The 18,969-nt window shown below is 49.4% G+C and overlaps 1 protein-coding gene across 5 annotated transcripts in view; it reads right to left on the reverse strand.

The window, feature by feature from the left end:
- Nucleotides 1-18,969, reverse strand: part of SLF2 (SMC5/6 complex localization factor 2) — a 411,151-nt gene that overhangs the window by 374,952 nt on the left and 17,230 nt on the right. For 4 of the 5 annotated variants that reach the window (XM_085606517.1, XM_085606515.1, XM_085606519.1 and 1 more), the window contains exon 2: nt 2,577-2,623. The exons of the other annotated variant lie outside the window; for it this stretch is intronic. In XM_085606517.1, coding sequence (XP_085462643.1) covers nt 2,577-2,623 — 47 coding nt within the window. The remainder of the gene's footprint in view (nt 1-2,576; nt 2,624-18,969) is intronic. 5 annotated transcript variants of the gene reach the window in all.

Raw genomic sequence — 18,969 nt, forward strand, 5'->3', positions numbered from 1 at the left:
AAAAGGAGCACAAACTACTCCACACTTGCACTTTTAATGATGTCAGTGCGAATACTAAGAATGAATCAGTGCGAATACTAAGAATGAAACAGAAGTGAATTTAACACCACCCAAAAAAACAAAGAATCTCTTGCTTTAGAAAAAATCGGAACGTTCTGTAAACAACTATATACACCAACACATCACAAACTCCTCTGTCAAACTTACAAGTATATACACACATACCATTTCTTACTCGGTCTTGCCCATCCTTAATCGTCTGTCAAATAAGGTGGACGAGGACACTGAAGTCTTGAACCAAACGGCAGGCCTTGGCTCAGGTCGTCTCGGGCGAACGGCTTCCTGCCTCCCCTTTCTCTCCTGCACAACCTCATACTATTTTACAATGTCCCTGGGTGCGGTATAAAAGGACTGGCCGGTGCTGCAGGCTTTTTTTTTTTGTAATTTTTTTTTTATTTTTTATTTGATTGACTCATTATGAAAATACAAAAAAACGAGATACTGGCCAGTCCCTCTTTTCCACTCCAAAGCTCTGACGAACGATCACAGAGAAATAAGGGAGGGAACTACAGCAGAGGAAAGGAGTAGACGGGGGCAAATCAAACAAGAGAAACTACCAGCAGATTAAACAAGCATTGGCATAGCCAATAGGTCTTGCCTTTGGGACCTTATAAGTGTTTAGCCATGCAACAGTTGCATAACTAAATACTTATAAGGTCCCAAAGGCAAGACCTATTGGCTATGCCAAGCGGTCGTGAAAGTGAAAGTGATTGCGATCAAACATCAAAGTGGCCGTGCGGCCGTGAAAGTCAAAGTAATCGCGGTCAAGCGCTGTGCACACGCCCGCGCACATGCACTGTGGCTCTAGGCTGGCCTGGTAGCACTTTTTGGAGCCCTCTCAATAAGTCTCGCTGGACCAGCGCATGCGCTGAGTCAGGCAAGACCTAAAAAACAAAGGGGAGTGAAATAACACGGAAGACAGAGGTTCACAGAGGAGGAATCAAACGGAAAAATTGCAGCTTTCGCGGATGTAGTGGATACTGTGGCACAGAACTGCGAGCGGCACAATGAACCCCAGTTATTGCTACCTTTTAATACCCAACCAGGAGACAGAGGGCAAGGCACATTTCTTTTGCTTGCGTTTTGGCCTATAGCCCTCTAGCTATGTTAAGGTATTCTATGTGCAGAAATGTTGCACTCCTTGAGAAAAGCTGCCGTGGCTAAAGATTATTTTAATCAACTAACCAAACAAAACAGCTGGAAACACTACCAACTCATTGCCAGTGGGGAAACTGCTGCCCATTCCCTGAAAACTCAATGAAACCACTGAAGCTATGGAGCGCAAGGACTGTGTAGTAATAATCCCTGGTGAAGAATGGTTCTACTCACTTATAAAATAGCCCGACCCACAGCTGAAAGCAGTCTCTATTTGAGGGGGGAAATCTAGCACATTAAACAACTATTACCACTTAAATTAAGTTTGTATGTGTTTTGAAGGTTGAAATTTCAGAAGCCTGTCCAAATTACAGAAGCGATAGGCTCCTCTAAGTGAACCAGGGAACATTCGCTTTGAGGTGCTAAATATATATTTTAAAAAACTCCACATTTCCTCACCACCCGAATATATGCAGATAAATAGAGATCATTTACCACCACCTTTGGTTTCCTATTTATAAAGGACACCGATTGAACCCAACCCCATGTAATACAAATACTCGTTTTTTCCGACGTAGTACTCGCATTACTGCACAACCAACAGTACCTCGAGTAACTGCTTCCCAGCAGAATGCCATAAAGTGCTTTAGAATTATAAAAATGCACCCTCCACTTTAGCAAATTAAATGTCATAGGATACATTCAGAAAAATGTATTTGAAAGAGTGAAGGATACACTTGTAACAGCAACAGAGAGGCTCATTGTTTCTCCAGTTCCCTTCCCAGGCCTTCCCAAGGTTGACATGCTAAAGTATGCTGCCACTACAGCGGTGCCGGTTTTCTTTTTTGGCTTACATGATTCCGGATTGCCACTCATTTTGCACGGAGAGAGTAATACACAGAAGGGAAAGAGAAAAAAAATTATAAAAGGAAGAGAGAGAAAGAGCAGGAAAGAATGAGACGAAGAGGCTGGATCAAAGAGAGACGGGGAAAAGAAAATGAGAGCAAAGAATTCAGAGGAAAAGAGGGAGCGTGTGAATAGAAGTAAAGGTGTGAGGTGTGGGGGGAAAAGGGAGCAATGTTAGAGCATGTCTAGTGAAAGTACTCAGACATTTTAGAAGCAGTTTTTCTAGGTGGCTGGGCTCGTGCATGAACCACTACAACCAAGCTAGGACCATGCCTCGACTCTTTCCATTAATTCTCTAGCTTGCCACCTGTATTCTAGGTCAAACCTACAAACCAAACAAACGTTTTTCCTAAACTCGTCTCATTGTTGCAACAAAGAACCTGCAGTTTTTTTCATGCGAAAAACACTCAAGAATGTGAAAAATGTGTTAGTAGTAAATCAATTTGGATACAAGTGTTTGAAGTGTATAAGCCACTCAAAAAATGATTTGTTTAGTTAGAAATTTCAAGAAGTACCTGATGAATTCGGAGTTGGTTTGAAGAAATCTGTAATAGATTGATTTCTGAAATGAAAAAAAAGAAAATAGCTGCTAATTATTTCCAACAAATTCCTCCACCATGTCCGCTTTGTATTTTACATTCGAGATATACTGGGAATTTCTAAGTTTAAACGACGTTGCTCTATATCAGAAGCAATAATTTAGATTGCAGCGAAAAAAACCCTGCTACTCCATGTTAAAGTCACATAAAGGAAACCAAGAACAGAGGGAGTCCTGTTGTACTTAACATAAGCACATTACGCATGAAAACAAACCAATTTAAGGGAAAAGTGGAGGTGGGTGGTGTAATACACAAAACAAATATGACCTACAAACAGCGGTCATCAAACCAGCACACCAGATGCATCAATGGAAACCCCAGTGAGCCTTAGCCTCGTACATCCCCCTTACACAAAGAGATTTACATATTACTCCGGAGTAGAGCACGAATAGATGTGAATGTCCGCCCCACCAAGCTCTGCACTGTGAGCGCCGGTGTGTTGTCCAATCATAAACCAACTTGTTCTCGGTCTCCTTTGGGTGACTTGAACATGCTCTATGTATCTACTTGCACACAGGGGAACTAGGCAAGTTCGCTTTGTCAGGAGAGCTGATTCTCAACGCAAGTCTTGAATTTGCTCCTGGGGGGGCGCTAGAGGGCGCCAGACCGACATGGCCGCACTTATGTGAGGCTCTCGCCAGCCGGGCAATTCAAACATCCGCCATACCCATCCTGTACCCTGGCCACTGATAGAAACGACACTCGTTGACTCCTGAGAGGTGGCTGCACATCTGAGGCAAGTTTGGCGAAAATTGGTGCGGAGACGGCGACGCAATCTGCCCTGACAGGCCCCGCGGGAGACACTGCTGGCCGCCGGCGCAGGAGAGATGGCGGGCACGTAACGCGACTCCGGTGCTCACACGTGGTCCCTAGGCCCGGGACTGCCGGGGGCACCAAACATCGCCGGACTGCCGGAGACAGCGCTGAGGAGCCTGCAGCCGACACGATGCAAAGGAGATAGAGGGACACGAAGGCGAAGTGAGTAGCGGGTTGACAGCCGCCTGACGAGCCTGCCGCCCGGGAGCACCGGAGGAGCGCTTTGCCACAGCGCGCAACCCCGGTGAGGCCCGCACATCTAGGGGACGGCATCCCATGCGCCCTATCTGCGAAAGAGGAGCACCCAGACGCCTGAGAGCCCGTCCAGAGAGGGGGAGCCTACTGTAGGAGCGCCCCGCAGGCTCCTATCGCCCTGCCGAACCCCGCCACAAGCTTTAGGTGAGGAACGTCGCTGCTTGGTTGGAGAGGTTTCATCGGGAGGTGGTGGAGGGCTCCCCATTGACATTTCGCCCCACGCACATCGTTTTTGGTGTCCATAAATACGTCAACCTATCGGGCAGGGGCTTGCACGCAAGGCGGTGAGGGGTGTCCATCGTTACCCCACCACTGACCGGGCGGCATATGCACGAACTGACATGCTGCCGCGATTCGGCTCCTGACCTTGGAGGCCGTCTCTAACGCCAGAGTTTAACATCACGAGGGAATTAGAGAGTCTGAAGCGGAAAACGGACCGGCGGTATTGCGGCGCGACATACCTGCCTAGATCTGCGCTGATCGGAGGGGCCCGCTCTGGAGTGGGGGAAGACGCTGCCTGTCCCGCCAGAGTCATGGGGAAGACAGATCATAAACAATCTAAGCTCCCCTTCGAGACCCAAAAGAAGAAAACCCGCACCCCACTGACGGGAGAAGGGGACTCGGAGGGGACAGAGGCGGAGGAAGTGGATTGGAAGGCGCTCCTTCTCAACATGCAGACGAGTCTCTCCTCCATCGACTCAAAGATCGATAACATGTCCAGAAGACTGGACTCTGTGGTGCACCGACTGGACCAACAGGAGGAACGGGTCAAGGAGACGGAGCAGCGCATTTCGGGGCTTGAGGATGGCGCTGTAGCGAATGCCAACACAGTCTCGCAGATGGAACGGTTATTGAAAGTGATAGCCGATAAGAACGAGGACTTGGAGGCGCGCTCGCGACAAAACAACGTGCGCCTTGTGGGTCTGGCAGAATCAACAGTAGTAGGGAAAATGGAAATATTCATAGAGAAGTTATTATCCGAACTATTTGGCACGGAGGCCTTTTCCCCATGTTTTGTGGTGGAGCGGGCCCATCGCTCCCTGGGTCCTCGTCCCATTCCCGGAGCGCCCCCGAGACCAATCCTTATCCGTTTCCTAAATTACAGAGAGCGCGATACGTTACTACGCCTGGCACGAGAGAAACAACCTGTACAATATGAAAACACTACGCTCTCATTTTTCCCTGACTTCACGCAGGCTGTACAGGAGGCACGCCGTAAGTTTGGAGCAGTCAAGAAGCGTCTACTTCAAAGCGATATTAGATACTCCATGCTCTACCCGGCGCGCCTGCGGGTGGTCACCCATGGTAAGACGCACATATTTCAGAACCCGTCCCAGGTGGAACTGTTCCTAAAAGACCACAAGCGTGCTCACGAACCTGCCCGAACTTCTCCTGGGAGAGAAGGCGCTCGCTCTCCCACATCAGCGCTGGACTGACTAGAAGGGTAGGTTTGTTATGCTTACTCCTCATTAAACTGACTCTGCATAGCTCTATCTAGCCTGTACCGCTCAGGTACCCTCGCTACTTGTTGGTTCCTTTGATGGACACTAGGCACTTGGAATTATGATAAATATATTGATGCCCCGATTGCTTCCAGGGTGCGCCTGTAGCTCTACAACTTGATCTTGCCCTGGCACACCCTTCCCCCTCCCGCATAGCTTGCCGCTGCTAACCCAGCGGACGGCGGGTGCAAAATCGGGGGAGTTGGGGTAGCGGGTCTGGAGCCCTAGCGTTTCCCACTTGGGTATTCCCCAACAGTCTATGATTTGGGTTGTTGTATTGTTGTGGGGGGGGGGCAGATGCTCGGCATGATTGGGATGTCGCTGGGGGGGTTTACGGGATAGTTGTTATTTTGTTTGAACACAGCATGTATACAGCCACATTGCACATATCATACTCACCTTCTGAAGCATCCGTGGGGACAGGGCCCAGGAGCAAGTGGGAGCTCGTCCACACCGGTAACCCCCGATTAACTAGACGAAGATATGAGCCGGGGGGCGCAGATGGATAGCAGGGAGGGGGGACGGCTGTCAGTCATCTCCTGGAATGTCAGAGGCCTAGGCGACCCGAGAAAAAGGCGACAGATACTGGGAGCGATAGACAGACTCAACGTTAATGTAGCACTCCTGCAGGAAACCCACATGGACCCACTCCATAGAGGCGCCTTCGCTACACGTTGGGCGGCACACTCGGTTTTCGCAGCATACTCATCCTATGCTCGAGGTACCGCAATACTGATTAAAAGGAGTGTCCCCTATGCTCCACTGGGGGATGCATCGGACAAAGAGGGACGATACTGCGTCACCTGGGGGAGGATGGGTGCAGATACCATCACCATTGCATGCTCCTATAGCCCGAACTGCGATGACCCGAGTAGTTTCATTGCCCTCTGGAACAAGATCAGGGAGGTGGGCTCGACACATCTCATATGGGGAGGAGACTTCAATGCGGTCCTGGATCCCACTCTTGACAGGTCCAACCCTTCCCCGCACCACTACACCAACACACATAGGTACTTACGTGACATCTGTGATAATCAGGAGATGGTAGATACATGGCGACACTTTCACCCGACCGATAGGGAGGGTACACATTGGAACATGGCTCATGCCACCTGGTCCCGCCTGGACTACATATTGGTGTCTCGGGGGCTGGCCCCTTCCATGGCTGCCGCACAGCATGTTAGCCGCACTTTTTCCGATCACTCACCGGTGCGGTCTAGATTCCGACTGCCGGACATACTGGGAGGGCCCCCTTCCTGGCGACTTCCCCCCAACGCGCTGCTGGACGATCTATTCCGCCTTGAAATACGTCAAGACATCGAAGATTTTATATCCCATAACAAAGGATCTGTAGAGCGGGTAGCCACACTGTGGGAGGCATTGAAAGTTACGATCCGCGGCAGTTGCATATCCAAGGGCTCGGGCGTCTTGCGGGTTTTACGCAACACGTTACACACATTGGAAAACACACTCCGCACACTAGAAACCCAGCCGGACTTTCCCACGGACCACGTGGCTCAGGCCCGATATCGAGAAGCACTGTCAGAATATACTACCACTGCAGACAGGGAGGTGAATTTTCGGGGAAAACATTCCAGGGCTAGAGCTTATGGAGAGGGGGAACGCCCCGGGAGTTTCCTGGCGGGAGTCATTCGTCCCCGACGCGGCTCCAATTTCGTCCTGGAGCTGGAGGGAGACGGTCAGCAGCCATTAAGAGATACACACTCAATTTTAGGTGCTTTTGTCAGCCACTACTCCGCACTATATGCTACTACCAGAACGGGACTCCTAGAAATGGATGATTATCTGAGGGAGATCACTCTAGGGTGGCTTCCGGACAGGCATAGAGAATTCCTGGCAGAACCCATAAGTCAAGACGAAATAAGGGATGCTATTAACCAGATGGCTCCTGCGAAGGCCCCTGGACTAGACGGGCTGCCTATGGACTTCTATAAGGCTTACGCTGATATCCTTATACCGGTGCTCCGTGAGGTGTACCTTGAGGCCCATGAGTCGGGAATCCTTCCCCCATCCATGCAGGAAGCCTTAATCATTTCCCTGCTGAAACCCGGTAAACCGCCCGGGAGTTGTGACTCATACCGGCCGCTGTCCTTAATCAACTGTGATGCTAAAATCCTATCCAAAGTCCTGGCCAATCGCCTGCAGCTGCTGATGGGGGGACTGGTGCTGTCGGACCAGGCTGGATTCATACCGGGCAGAGCCACCTCATACAATCTGCGCACGCTCTTCTCCATATTACAAAATGTGGACCCCGGCTTGCCAATGGTGGCGGTGTTTTTAGACGCCACTAAAGCCTTCGACTCATTAGAATGGGACTACCTCCTATGCATACTTCGGAACATGGGAATGCCGATAGGCTTCACACAGTGGATACATACACTTTACAGTCAACCAGTTGCCCGGGTTGGAGTAAATGGTCGGATATCGGACGCATTTGCAATATCCAGGGGCACACGTCAGGGGTGCCCCTTATCACCATTACTGTTCGCCTTAGCGATAGAACCACTGGCGGCCAGACTCCGACAGCACCACAGGGAGAAGGCCCTACGCTGCCTACAGCGAGAGGTACTCGTTTCCTTATATGCAGACGACATCACGCTATATGTACGTGATCCCTGCGATAACCTAAACCCCCTGCTGCGAGAGTTCATCCGGTTCGCCGGAATGTCAGGAATTCATATTAATTGGGGAAAATCCACTATCTTCCCGCTTACGACAGCGGCCCAACCATTCACCCTCGATTACCCTCTGAAATGGTGCGCAGAAGAGGTCCGATATTTGGGCATAGAGCTCACTAGAGATCGGGACGAGCTAATGCGGATGAATTATGGCCGTGCACTTGACCATATCCAAAGCTGCGTGACCAGATGGATCACATTGCCACTCTCGTTCGCCGGACGCGCGTCCCTCATCAAGATGGTGATCCTGCCTAAACTCCTATATCTCTTTCTCAACATTCCATACTACCCAGGTAGGCCCTTCTTCAAAATGCTGCGTTCTGAACTCATCAGATTGGTCTGGGGGGAAAACAACCAAGATTGCGCTGGGAGGTCTTGACTCGCCCATTCGCGCACGGCGGCTTTGACCTACCGGAACTCGAACTGTACTACTATAGTGCTCAAGCACACTATATACATTATTGGATCCGCCCCGCGCCCTTTCTGCCTCAGGTAGCAGTGGAGCATTGGTTGGCAGACCCGATTCCGCTGGAGGGTGCCTTATTTAGTGCACCCGTGACCCAAGTTGCGGACGCCCCAACGGTCTCTAGCACAGTCATGGCGTGGCGTCGCATCGCGGAAAAAACTAATACAGCCTTACCATACTCTCCGCTGCTTCCATTGTCGTACCATCCCGACATACCTCTACTGCAGGAACGAATATTTAAAATCTTCCTAAACAAACAACATCAAAACGTGGGGAGACCTATACCATGATGGTCGGTTTAGATCGCAGGCACACATGTTCGCTGACCTTACACCCACACCTATGGATACATTTATATATATACGACTTCGGAGCGGGATTAGAGCACTAACAGCGGAGTATCCGGCCGAGCCACCCACACTGGCCCCTCTACATCAGCTGCTCAAAGCCACTACCCCTGCGCATGCGGTTTCGCACCTCTATCACTTAACACACGCTAGTCTGGAGCCGGAACATTGCAGGGCGCGTAGTGGCTGGGAGGGAGAACTGGGAGACCCCATCGCAGACGACATCTGGGAGTTCTGCTGCACACAAACTGAACAAATATCTTCCAGCTGCAGGTTCAGGGTCATTCACTACAAGTTTCTGCATAGACTCTATCAGACACCAGCCCGCATGCATAGGTTCGGCCTTCGGGAGGATGACCATTGCTGGCGCTGTCATGCCCCCGCGGCAGATTTCTTACATGTGGCGTGGGGGTGCCGGGAGGTGACTGAATACTGGGGCCTGGTATATTCGGGCATATCAGAGATGATAAATACACCATTGTCACCATCTCCGGTGCAGGCGTTACTGGGCTACACAAAAACTATTAGAAAGTCTGAGCGCAGCTTCGCCACAATCGCATTTCTTATGGCAAAGAGACTGATAGCTTGCAGATGGGGCAGGGGAAGAGCCCCGAAATTCAAGGACTGGATCAGTAACATGGTGAAATGTCAGGAGACGTTGCTCCTATACGCGGAATTGCTGCCCGCGGCCTCTCGACCGTTGGACATATGGAGCCCTCTCACGACATACCTGCTCTCACACCCCATAACATAACACACCATTCAAGGTTCTACTGAACAGGTCATGAGACACCGCACCCAATGGACCTACCCTGTTTACACGCTAGCCTTAGAAGACGGGATCGGGCAGATACAGTTGTACCACTACATACATATAGGGAGGCCTCCAGCGGTGACTGCTTAGAGATGCGGCTTCCACGCTGCGGGGAATCGGGCAGGGGGAATACCAGGAGGTGGAGATGGGAGGGGAGGCCTCATTGAATCCATACGCCACTGGGGGATACGCATTGAAGGGAGAGATAATAAGATACTGTGACATGAGACGGGGTGGGGTGGCCATCAATATTTGTTGCCCGGCGGGGTCTGTCCAAGTCAGTGATTAAGAAGCCGGACGGCCTTCATCCGTTTAATCGTTATACGTTTTGTTAAACACATTGACGCGGCCGGCCCCTTGCGGGTTGTGGATGAACCGCTGTGTACAACATCACATTTCATTCTCCTGTCACGCTGCCGGCCCCCGAGGTTGTAGGCATAAGCTGTGTACTGTGACTAAATGTTGAATAAAGATTGTTTAAAACCCAAAAAAAAAAAAAAAAAAAAGTCTTGAATTTGCTCCTGCATAACATCTGCACTGACCGTAGACACCGCAGGAAACATCAAGGGGTCTCTACAGAAAGTAAACATTCAGAAACAATAATACAGATGGGCATGTGTTCCACTCATAAAGGCTCCATTGAACACACCAAACCCTACCATACCCAAAAATTAAAAGCAACAAGAATTAAGATACGCACTACACTTTCCCCCAAACAAGTACAACCTCAAGTGTTCAGACAGCCAGTTGAGCATAAAGCCTGTTAAGCCTTTAGTGAGGAGGCCTGATGTCTGGCTGGGCAGACCCCACCACATTATTTTATAAAAAATATTTTCAACATCCAGTGGGCTTTTTTTCTCCCCTTCCACTGCCTGTGGGGCAAACATGTCTGCCCCATGGAAGGCATAATTTAGGGGTGGCAGCATGGACCAAAACAGAACCCCTGGTTTTGCTCAAATGTTAAATTCCTTGAGTCCAATAGGCTTTAACCTCCCCCCCCCCCCCCCCCAAACCCATGGAACTCCCAATCTAAATTCCCCAGATGGCAATGAGACTGTTTGCCCCTTTTGGGGCAGGCCATGGCCTAATACCAAGACTGGCCGCCCCCATCCCTTTGTTTTACCTCTTTTTTAGGTCTTGGCTAGCGAAGGCTGCGCTTGCGCAGTCTCGCTCGCGAGATTTAACGTTTTTCAGAAGAGGGGCTTGAACCCGCCCCTCTTCTCCCCTCTTCTCCATTGGCTGGCCTCTTAAATGCTGGTCAGCCATTGGAGAAGAGCTTTGTTTCTCCAAACAAGCCCCGTCTTTTTCGGATTCGGGGGCGTGTTTTTTACTTTCTTTCTCTCCTCTGGAATGTAAACATTCCAGCCAATGGAAAGAGGAGAGAAAGAAAAAAACACGCCCCCAAATCTGAAAATGCCGCTGCGTTTCTCTGAGGCATTTCTGCTTGACCTCGGAGAAAGGCGGCGGTGTTCATGGTTCTCGCCAGGTAAGGCGCTGGGACTGATTTCTTTAGGTTTTAATTTTTTTTTATTTAAAACAGTCCTAGAGGCCCCCCAAGGTTATCGCGGTATAAATGTCAAAACTTACAACCTCCAAACCTAACATTTGCAAGGGTCCACTGCCCCCTACTAAGTCGAGCTTTTAATACGAAACCGGGGTAGGAGGGCAGCATCTTCCTTGAATGTATTAGACCGATGGCACCATTGCTAAGCAACTGCTCCAGATAATAATGCAGTAGACCCCACACCGAAAATGCCAACCAGTGCCCTGCCAAAACAGAGGGACTACTTCCTCGTAGATGCAGAAATCTGGGAATAATGAAGTGGGGATTTATTGAAGAAAAAACCAGGAAAAATGTATTTGCTCATTACCTATCGCACCAGCTGCCTTGGCTATATTCTACGCATGAGCTGCCGACCAGGAAGTGTATTCGGCAATCCATTGACTTCCGTCCTCTGAACACAGTTCCAATAAACAACTAGAACGCTAAATGGGCTTTTGGTAAACGAGTAGCGGCTGCCATGCTGCAGGACAAAACAGATTTCCCAATTCCTTCCATTCAAGACAGTGGAGGAGGCTGAGTTAGTCTTAAAAAAAAAAAACCGCTCGTCACTAGTCCTGTCAGAAACAGAAGCTGGGGAGACCAGAAGCGTTTTGTCATGCGTCGTACATTTTAAAATCTATTTTAGTTTCCAGTTTCCTCGCATTTTCAAACTAAGGAATTCATTAGTCTTTTCTTTCAAGTTTACAGTTTGATATCGTGCGAACTTGGCCCAAAACCACCACATCGATTTACATGAGCATCTAATTACATTACACACGATCAGCCGATATTGGAAGATGTGATTTGCCCAAAATCACATGGGTTGAACAGACGCCATGACTTGAATCTGAATCACTAGCCCCAAAGTTGGCAGCTGTGGTCATTAGGTCCAGGGGTTTAAGTGGGATGAAAAAACTGGGGCGTCTCTCATAGCGGCGTGGCCAATGTAATTAAGGGCGTGGCTTAAAACACAAACTAAAAATCTTTGCTTAGCATAGTGTGCCGCCCCATTGGTATTTTGCTGCTTCTGTCATTGCATCCACAGATCTAATACTACTCTCGTTTTATGGAGAATGTCCTTGACATTTTCTTACTACTAAGTACATAGCTGATGACAGCAGCTAACAGACCTCTGTGTGGTTAACATTACAATATATCCAACCCCAGGTTCTGCTTGCACAGATGTATGTCCCAGAGACATTGAAAGACACTCTTTTGAATTGTAAGGATGTCACTCCTCTGAAATCAACAGGATAGATTGCATCCCTCCCTCACTCACCAAGTGGACAGGCCTGGGCTAGATGAAGTGTCTTTGAACTAGCTGAACAAGGTCAGAACTGTCAGTGTCTCTCACAACAGTCTTGTGCACAATGTTTCAGTTGTTTTCGCGTGGCCTTTATTACCTAGGAGGATCACCAAGTGTATTTTTCTAAAACTGTATACTTATGATTGACGTTTAATGTTCTTCCTAGAGAGAGATTGGAGTTTTGTCTAGTGGAAGTTTTGACTCCTGGAAAGGTAGCACATAGGGTTAATGTGCCTGCAGCAAAGAACATGTACCATGCAGATCACAAAGTGCACATAATGTAAATAGGTCAGTGGGCTACTGCATGTGTGTGTGTGTGTAGTTGGCTCTATTTGTGTGTGGGTTGCTCTATGTGAGTGGCTCTGTGTGTGTGGGTGGCTGTGTGTGTGTGGGTGGCTCTGTGTGTGTGTGGGTGCAAATGCAATAGGTCTCGCATTTGAGAGTGATTAAGCTATTGACATTGTAAATAACAATGCAGTTTCTTTAAATGTTTTAAAAACAAAAACAAACAAAAATAATGTCATGAGCAATGCCAATAGCTCTAACTTTAACAATGCCGAGACCGTTGCATTGTAAATGCTTGTTTTATATGGGTGTAAATAAATCTCTGGCATCAAGAGGGCTTTCTACACCTCCCCCCTCAGAGGGAGCGATAGCGAGCAAACCCCAATCTGCTTCACCCTAGCATTGGCACAAAGACTGTAATGCCCCATTTTGGGGTTGGTGCAAAGCCCTCTCCACGATGGGTCACCCCCGCCTCTTTCTTATTTTTTTTTTTACATTCCCTGTTGTCTAGGAGCTTTCTGGCCCCCCCAGGGTTTTAAAAACCAAACCATAAATAAAAGGCATTTTCATTTACAATGCCAATAGCCCAAACTTGCGTAAATGCAATACCTTTTGCTTTGCAAATGCTTGTTCACTATTGCAAGGCTGAAAGCTACATACAGCTACATTATTTATACCTCATGCCCACTGTAATAGCACTGAGTACGAGAGGTGTCCATGGACAGAGCTGTGCGGCGATGGGAGGCAGCCTCTGCCTTAACAGTGCGATTACGGCTTTGAACAGGAGTGGGGTGCTCCCCCGGTTGTCCTCCATGCTTGTATGTTTATTGATGGACTCACAGTAAAGTTGATCATTCGAGGATCCACTATGGGGACCGTTGTTGCAGCCCTTCCCGTAACGGTTGTTTTTCTAATTACACTCTATTCTTTCAGTGATGTGGGCACCGGCTGTCCGAGGAGTTGCCTCTCCCCATGGAGGATTCCGCATAACTTTACTTTGGGATTTGTTGTTGTTGGGGTGATGTGGAGTTTGGAGGGGGGGGGGGTCCATTTCTTGGGGCCCTAGGGCTCAGTTGTGAGTGGAGGGTGGGTTCCAGGGGGTGGTTGGTTTTGTGAGTTTATGTGTGTGTTTGCTTTTTGATTTATGTTTTTCCACTGATACTGCTAGTTGTAGACTCTGCACTACTCTCACTTTCGTATGGTTGCTATTATTCATGCTCCGCTTACTCTTTTTTAAGCCATGGCTGAAGTCCCATCTGTAAATGTACGCCTGCTTACATGGAATGTTAGGCGGCTCAATAACCCAAAAAAATGCAAACTAGTGCTTGCCTACTTGAAACGCCATGAAGTAAAGATAGCCTCCTTGCAGGAGACCCATCTCCCTCCCCGCTGTACTCCTCCCTTTGCCTCCTCCTGGGGTCCCAATAGATTTTTTTCCAGCTTCAGTACTTATTCACGGGGGTCTGCACATTGATACACAGTTCCCTCCCTTTAACTTTACTGCATAAGGAAGCGGACCCCCATGGGCGCTACCTGCTAGTTAAGGGTACATTGTTGGGCCGAACGATACTTATTTTAAATGTTTATACCCCGAACACTGACGACCCAGGCTTCTTGACTAATTTGCATGCCCTTCCTAAATCGACACGATTGTGATGTTCTTTTCCTGGCGGGGATCTTAACATTTGGCTGCACCCCGCTCTTGACTCCTCCAACCCTCATGCCATACCGAAGGGTCAATCTCATGCGACGTTTACCGATCTGATTGATGTGTTGGACCTCCGGAATACTTGGCGACAGCATCACCCGTCGGCCCCTGGTTACACTTTCTATTCGGCACCCCATTCAACTCACACACGTATTGACTACGTTTTAGCTACGGCGGCGGGATGTCGCTGGATTGCAGGGGTAGATGTGTTGCCTCGCACTCTTTCCGATCACTCCCCCCTTATTTTACGCCTAGTGATCCCGCATTCGGCAGGGTGGGAGCGTCGTTGGTCCTTTCTGGCCTCGGCTCTCCTTGACGAGGTGTTTCGTGCAGAGGTCCAAGAGGCCATTACGGAGTACTTCGCACTAAACACAGGATCGGTTACGCACTACTCCACCCTCTGGGACACCTTTAAGGCGTTCAAACGGGGAGTCATTATTTCCAAACAGGCCGAGGTGTTGCGCTAGATCCGCGGCTGTCTCGCAGGCGTGGAGGCTGAATTGGCCCTCCTGGACGATTCTTCCCCCGACCCGATGGTGCTGAACAAGCGGAATGCGCTGCTACTCGATTTTATGGATCATGCGGACAGGGAGGCGAATCTCCTTGGCAAATACTACTTGGCAAGGCGCTACGGCGAGGGTGAACGCCCAGGCAGGACGTTGGCCCATCTGGTGCACCCCCTTAAAGGGGCTGGGCATATTACGTCTATTGTCCGTGGGGACGGGACCACTGCCACGTCTGACTCGGACATCGTGGCAGAACTGATGGCCTATTACCGCTCACTCTACTCCACCACACTGCTAGAGGGCTTTTCGCACCACCTTTCATATCTGGAGGAGGTGGCTATGATCTGGCTGACCAAGGGCCAAGCTGAGTTTTTGACGCACCCATTCACGGTAGATGAAATTTCATTGGCTATAGATGAACTCTCGGGCTCCAAGACCCCTGGCCTCGACGGCCTCACTGGAGTATTCTATAAAGCGTATAAGGAATGCTTAGCGCCCCAACTCCTGGAGGTGTTTGCGGAGGCACTGGAGTCGGGCACACTCCCTCTCACCATGCGTGAGTCGGCCATCTCCTTGATACTTAAACCGGGCAAGGATCCCACACATTGCTCGTCCCATCGCCCGGTATCCCTCATATATTTTGATAACCAGGTTCTGGCCAAAATGCTCTCCTCGAGGCTATCGTTATTGATGGACCAAATTATCTCCCCGGTGCAATCGGGGTTTATACCACACCAATTTACCGCCCTCAATCTCCGCACGGTGTTCTCAGTCATTACCTGTCTTGAGCCCACCACGCCAGCCGCAGTCGCGCTGCTGGACGCAGAAAAGGCCTTCAACTCCCTCGAGTGGCCTTTCCTTCTGGCATTGCTTCGTAAACTTGGCCTCCCTTCCAACTTCATAGCTCTAACTGCCCTGCTGTACTCGTCCTCTACAGTCCGCCTGCGGGTTAATGGGTCCCTCTCTCCTTCCATCCCCATCACCCGTGGCACCCATTAGGGGTGCCCTTTGTCCCCGCTCCTGTTTATTATCGCGATGGACCCTCTGGTCCGACACCTCCAAGAACAACACTTGTTCCGTGGCTTACAATTCCCCGCCGGTCCGTTATTAATGTCCCTGTACGCAGATGACGTCTTGCTTTTTGTGCGTCACCAGCAAAGCAATCTCCAGCCTCTGAGCGACGAAATACAACATTTCGGTTCCGTTTCGGGTCTTAAAATCAATTGGGGAAAGTCGGTACTGTTTCCCATAACCGACACAGCAGCGGCTGACGAAACTGAATACCCTCTGCGAGTGGACCGGGAGACTACCAAATACCTGGGGGTACAACTACACCGGGATAAGGGACAAGTTATACAGCTGAACTATGGAGCAGCTATTGATCAGCTTTCCTCACAAATAGATAGGTGGGTACAACTGCCTCAATCTATGGCAGGCCGTATCACCCTTACTAAAATAAAAGTACTACTGCGTTTTCTTTATTATTTTCGCACTATACCCATCCCACTCACCAATGCGTTTTTCGCCCACCTACGTGGTCTGCTTATCCGTCTGGTATGGGCAGGCCGCAGACCCCGTGTAGCCTGGGACACTCTTACCCTCCTGTATGCCAGGGGAGGATTCGCAGTCCCGGATCCTCAACTATATTTTTTGGTGGCGCAGGCACAATTTGCCCACCACTGGTTTCATCCTGACGCCAGAATACCTTACACAAAAACGGATAAGGAGCTGGCTGCCCCAACACCCTTAGCGTCCCTACTCCCAAAGGGAATCACCCTCGATGCTCATGACATTCAACCTCTGGCCACTACGTGTTGGGCCTGGCGCAAGCTGAATCGGTTATACGGGTCTGGTCCGCTCTACTCACCTGCACTTCCGCTGGTCAATAATCCCTTTTTGCCGTTAACTACTGATAGAGGTGTGCTTGAAACCTTTACCAAACTGGGGCTCGACACCTTTGGCTCCTTATTCCCAGACGGTCAAGCACGTAAGCTGTCCAATTTGACACAACTTCCTGGGCTCACCGGTGTGGATACTCTTAACGTGGCTCGGCTCCACGGGACGCTCTGCGCTACCTTCTCCGTTTACCCTGCCCCCCCCACGACGACTTCCCCCCCCGTTCACCCTTCTTATAACTGATGTCACTGGCTCACATTTGGTCACACAACTTTACAAAGCATGTATGGCACTCCGGCCAGGGCGGGACAGCGGGGCACGTCAACGATGGGAAACAGATATTGGACGTCCTCAGACAGACAAAGAATGGGCCTACTGCTTGGGGCAAACACATAAGGTATCCCCTACGCATAGATACAAGTTACTCCATTTTAAAATCATTCACAGAATTTATGTGACCCCTGTTCAACTGGCCAAATTTGACCCTTCTAAGCCAAAGAATTGCCCCAAATGCAATGATTTAGACGGAGACTTTGCCCACATGTCCTGGTCCTGCCCCCACATTCTCCCCTACTGGCAGGAGATATTTGCTGTGCTATCTCAAATTATAGAAACGCCCTTGGTTTCTTCTCCTGTGTTGGGTCTGCTGGGGATGGTTCATCGACTCAAACTGTGCTTTAGGCGCTTTACAGCGATTGCCCTACTGCTTGCGAGGCGCGAGACAGCCTCTCTCTGGGGAGCCAGGGCTCGCCAAACTAAGGCGGCCTGGCTTAGGAGCATGGCATATTGTAATGTCCAATCCGAGATTTACGCCTTGCTCCAACCTCCATCCTCCAGGCCTCGTGACATCTGGTGCATATACTTCACATTTCTACAACGGACACTCCACGCCTCACAGGCCATTCCAAATTCGCCAATTCCTCCCCACGAGCTGAACAGGAGAGTGACGGACCCCCAGTTGCACCCCACAGATTGCTGCCTCCCTTGGGTGTGTCCCCCATGGCTGCAGGATGGTTATAGCATGTACATCAACGGCACCATCACTGATGCTTTGTGTAGGATATTGTGCGGAGTCCATCCCCTTAATAGGACTGGATTTGTATCCTTTTGTCTTTAAGTACCAGGTGTACGAGTATAATTTGTATTTGTTTTTTGTTTTTGCTGTAATTATCCTACAGACGTCTTTAATTCACCTGCTGGTCTGAGTTATCCCATACTCCATCCCACTAATGTGCAATGTTGCGATACAGCAAGGTTTGATTTTGCAGTCTGTGTTGTCTTTTAGTGTATTGCCCCATCTTTCCTTTTGTAATACCATTTTGGGAAAATAAAAAATAGAAAAATTAAAAAACAGTGCGATTACGGCCGGCTGAGAGCCCCCACCTACTCATACCGCGAGCTGAAATGATCTCAGGAACAGGAGCCTCTGAACAGTGAATAGCATTTGCAGGGGAGGGCTTGATCGGAGCAACACGCACGCACGCGCGCGCTCCACCCTGTGCCTCACACCCAATTGTTGTGAAATCTGCATGGAGGAGGAGGGGGTGGGGGGGTTGTGAGGCAGCGTCCGCCGCTCTAAAAAGACCAAGATCCTAGTGTGTGCACAAAATAAAAGCTTAACAAAAGCAAGGCGCGGGACGCTATTCTTAAAGCGTCCTGTGTTGCAAACAAATATATTTTTTGTTTTGTTGATAAATTAACTTGCATTTTAAAAAGAAGACGCGCTGGCGACATTATCGGTGTGCTGCGTTGTAAGAAAAAAAAAAACACAATGGTAACACAGACAGCACGTTTTGCATGCTTCTGCAGCTAAACAAAGAACCCATTAATTAAGTAAATAGTCCTCGCCAACTAATAATAAAAGCTGGCGAGTACCAACACAAGTAAAAGGTCCAGTCCTCATGGGAGGTAACAAATGCAGACAAGGCAGTACCAAGGAGGGACTAACATGCCTATTTACGAATCACAAGCCAGCACTTAGGAAGGACAATGATGCATGCCAATGCCAAATATGGGCAGAGTGGGCGGGGCTTCCAGTGCATACTCCAATACAACGTGCCTCGCTGAGCGAGCAGTGCATGCGCACTGCCGCTAGGCTCGACCTAAAAAGCTTTAGGGACGCAAATTATTTTCCAGGAAATCACTTTGTAGGACAGTTATGTCAAC

Source organism: Triturus cristatus, chromosome 1_2 (assembly GCF_964204655.1).
Source record: "Triturus cristatus chromosome 1_2, aTriCri1.1, whole genome shotgun sequence".
Lineage (NCBI taxonomy): Eukaryota > Metazoa > Chordata > Amphibia > Caudata > Salamandridae > Triturus > Triturus cristatus.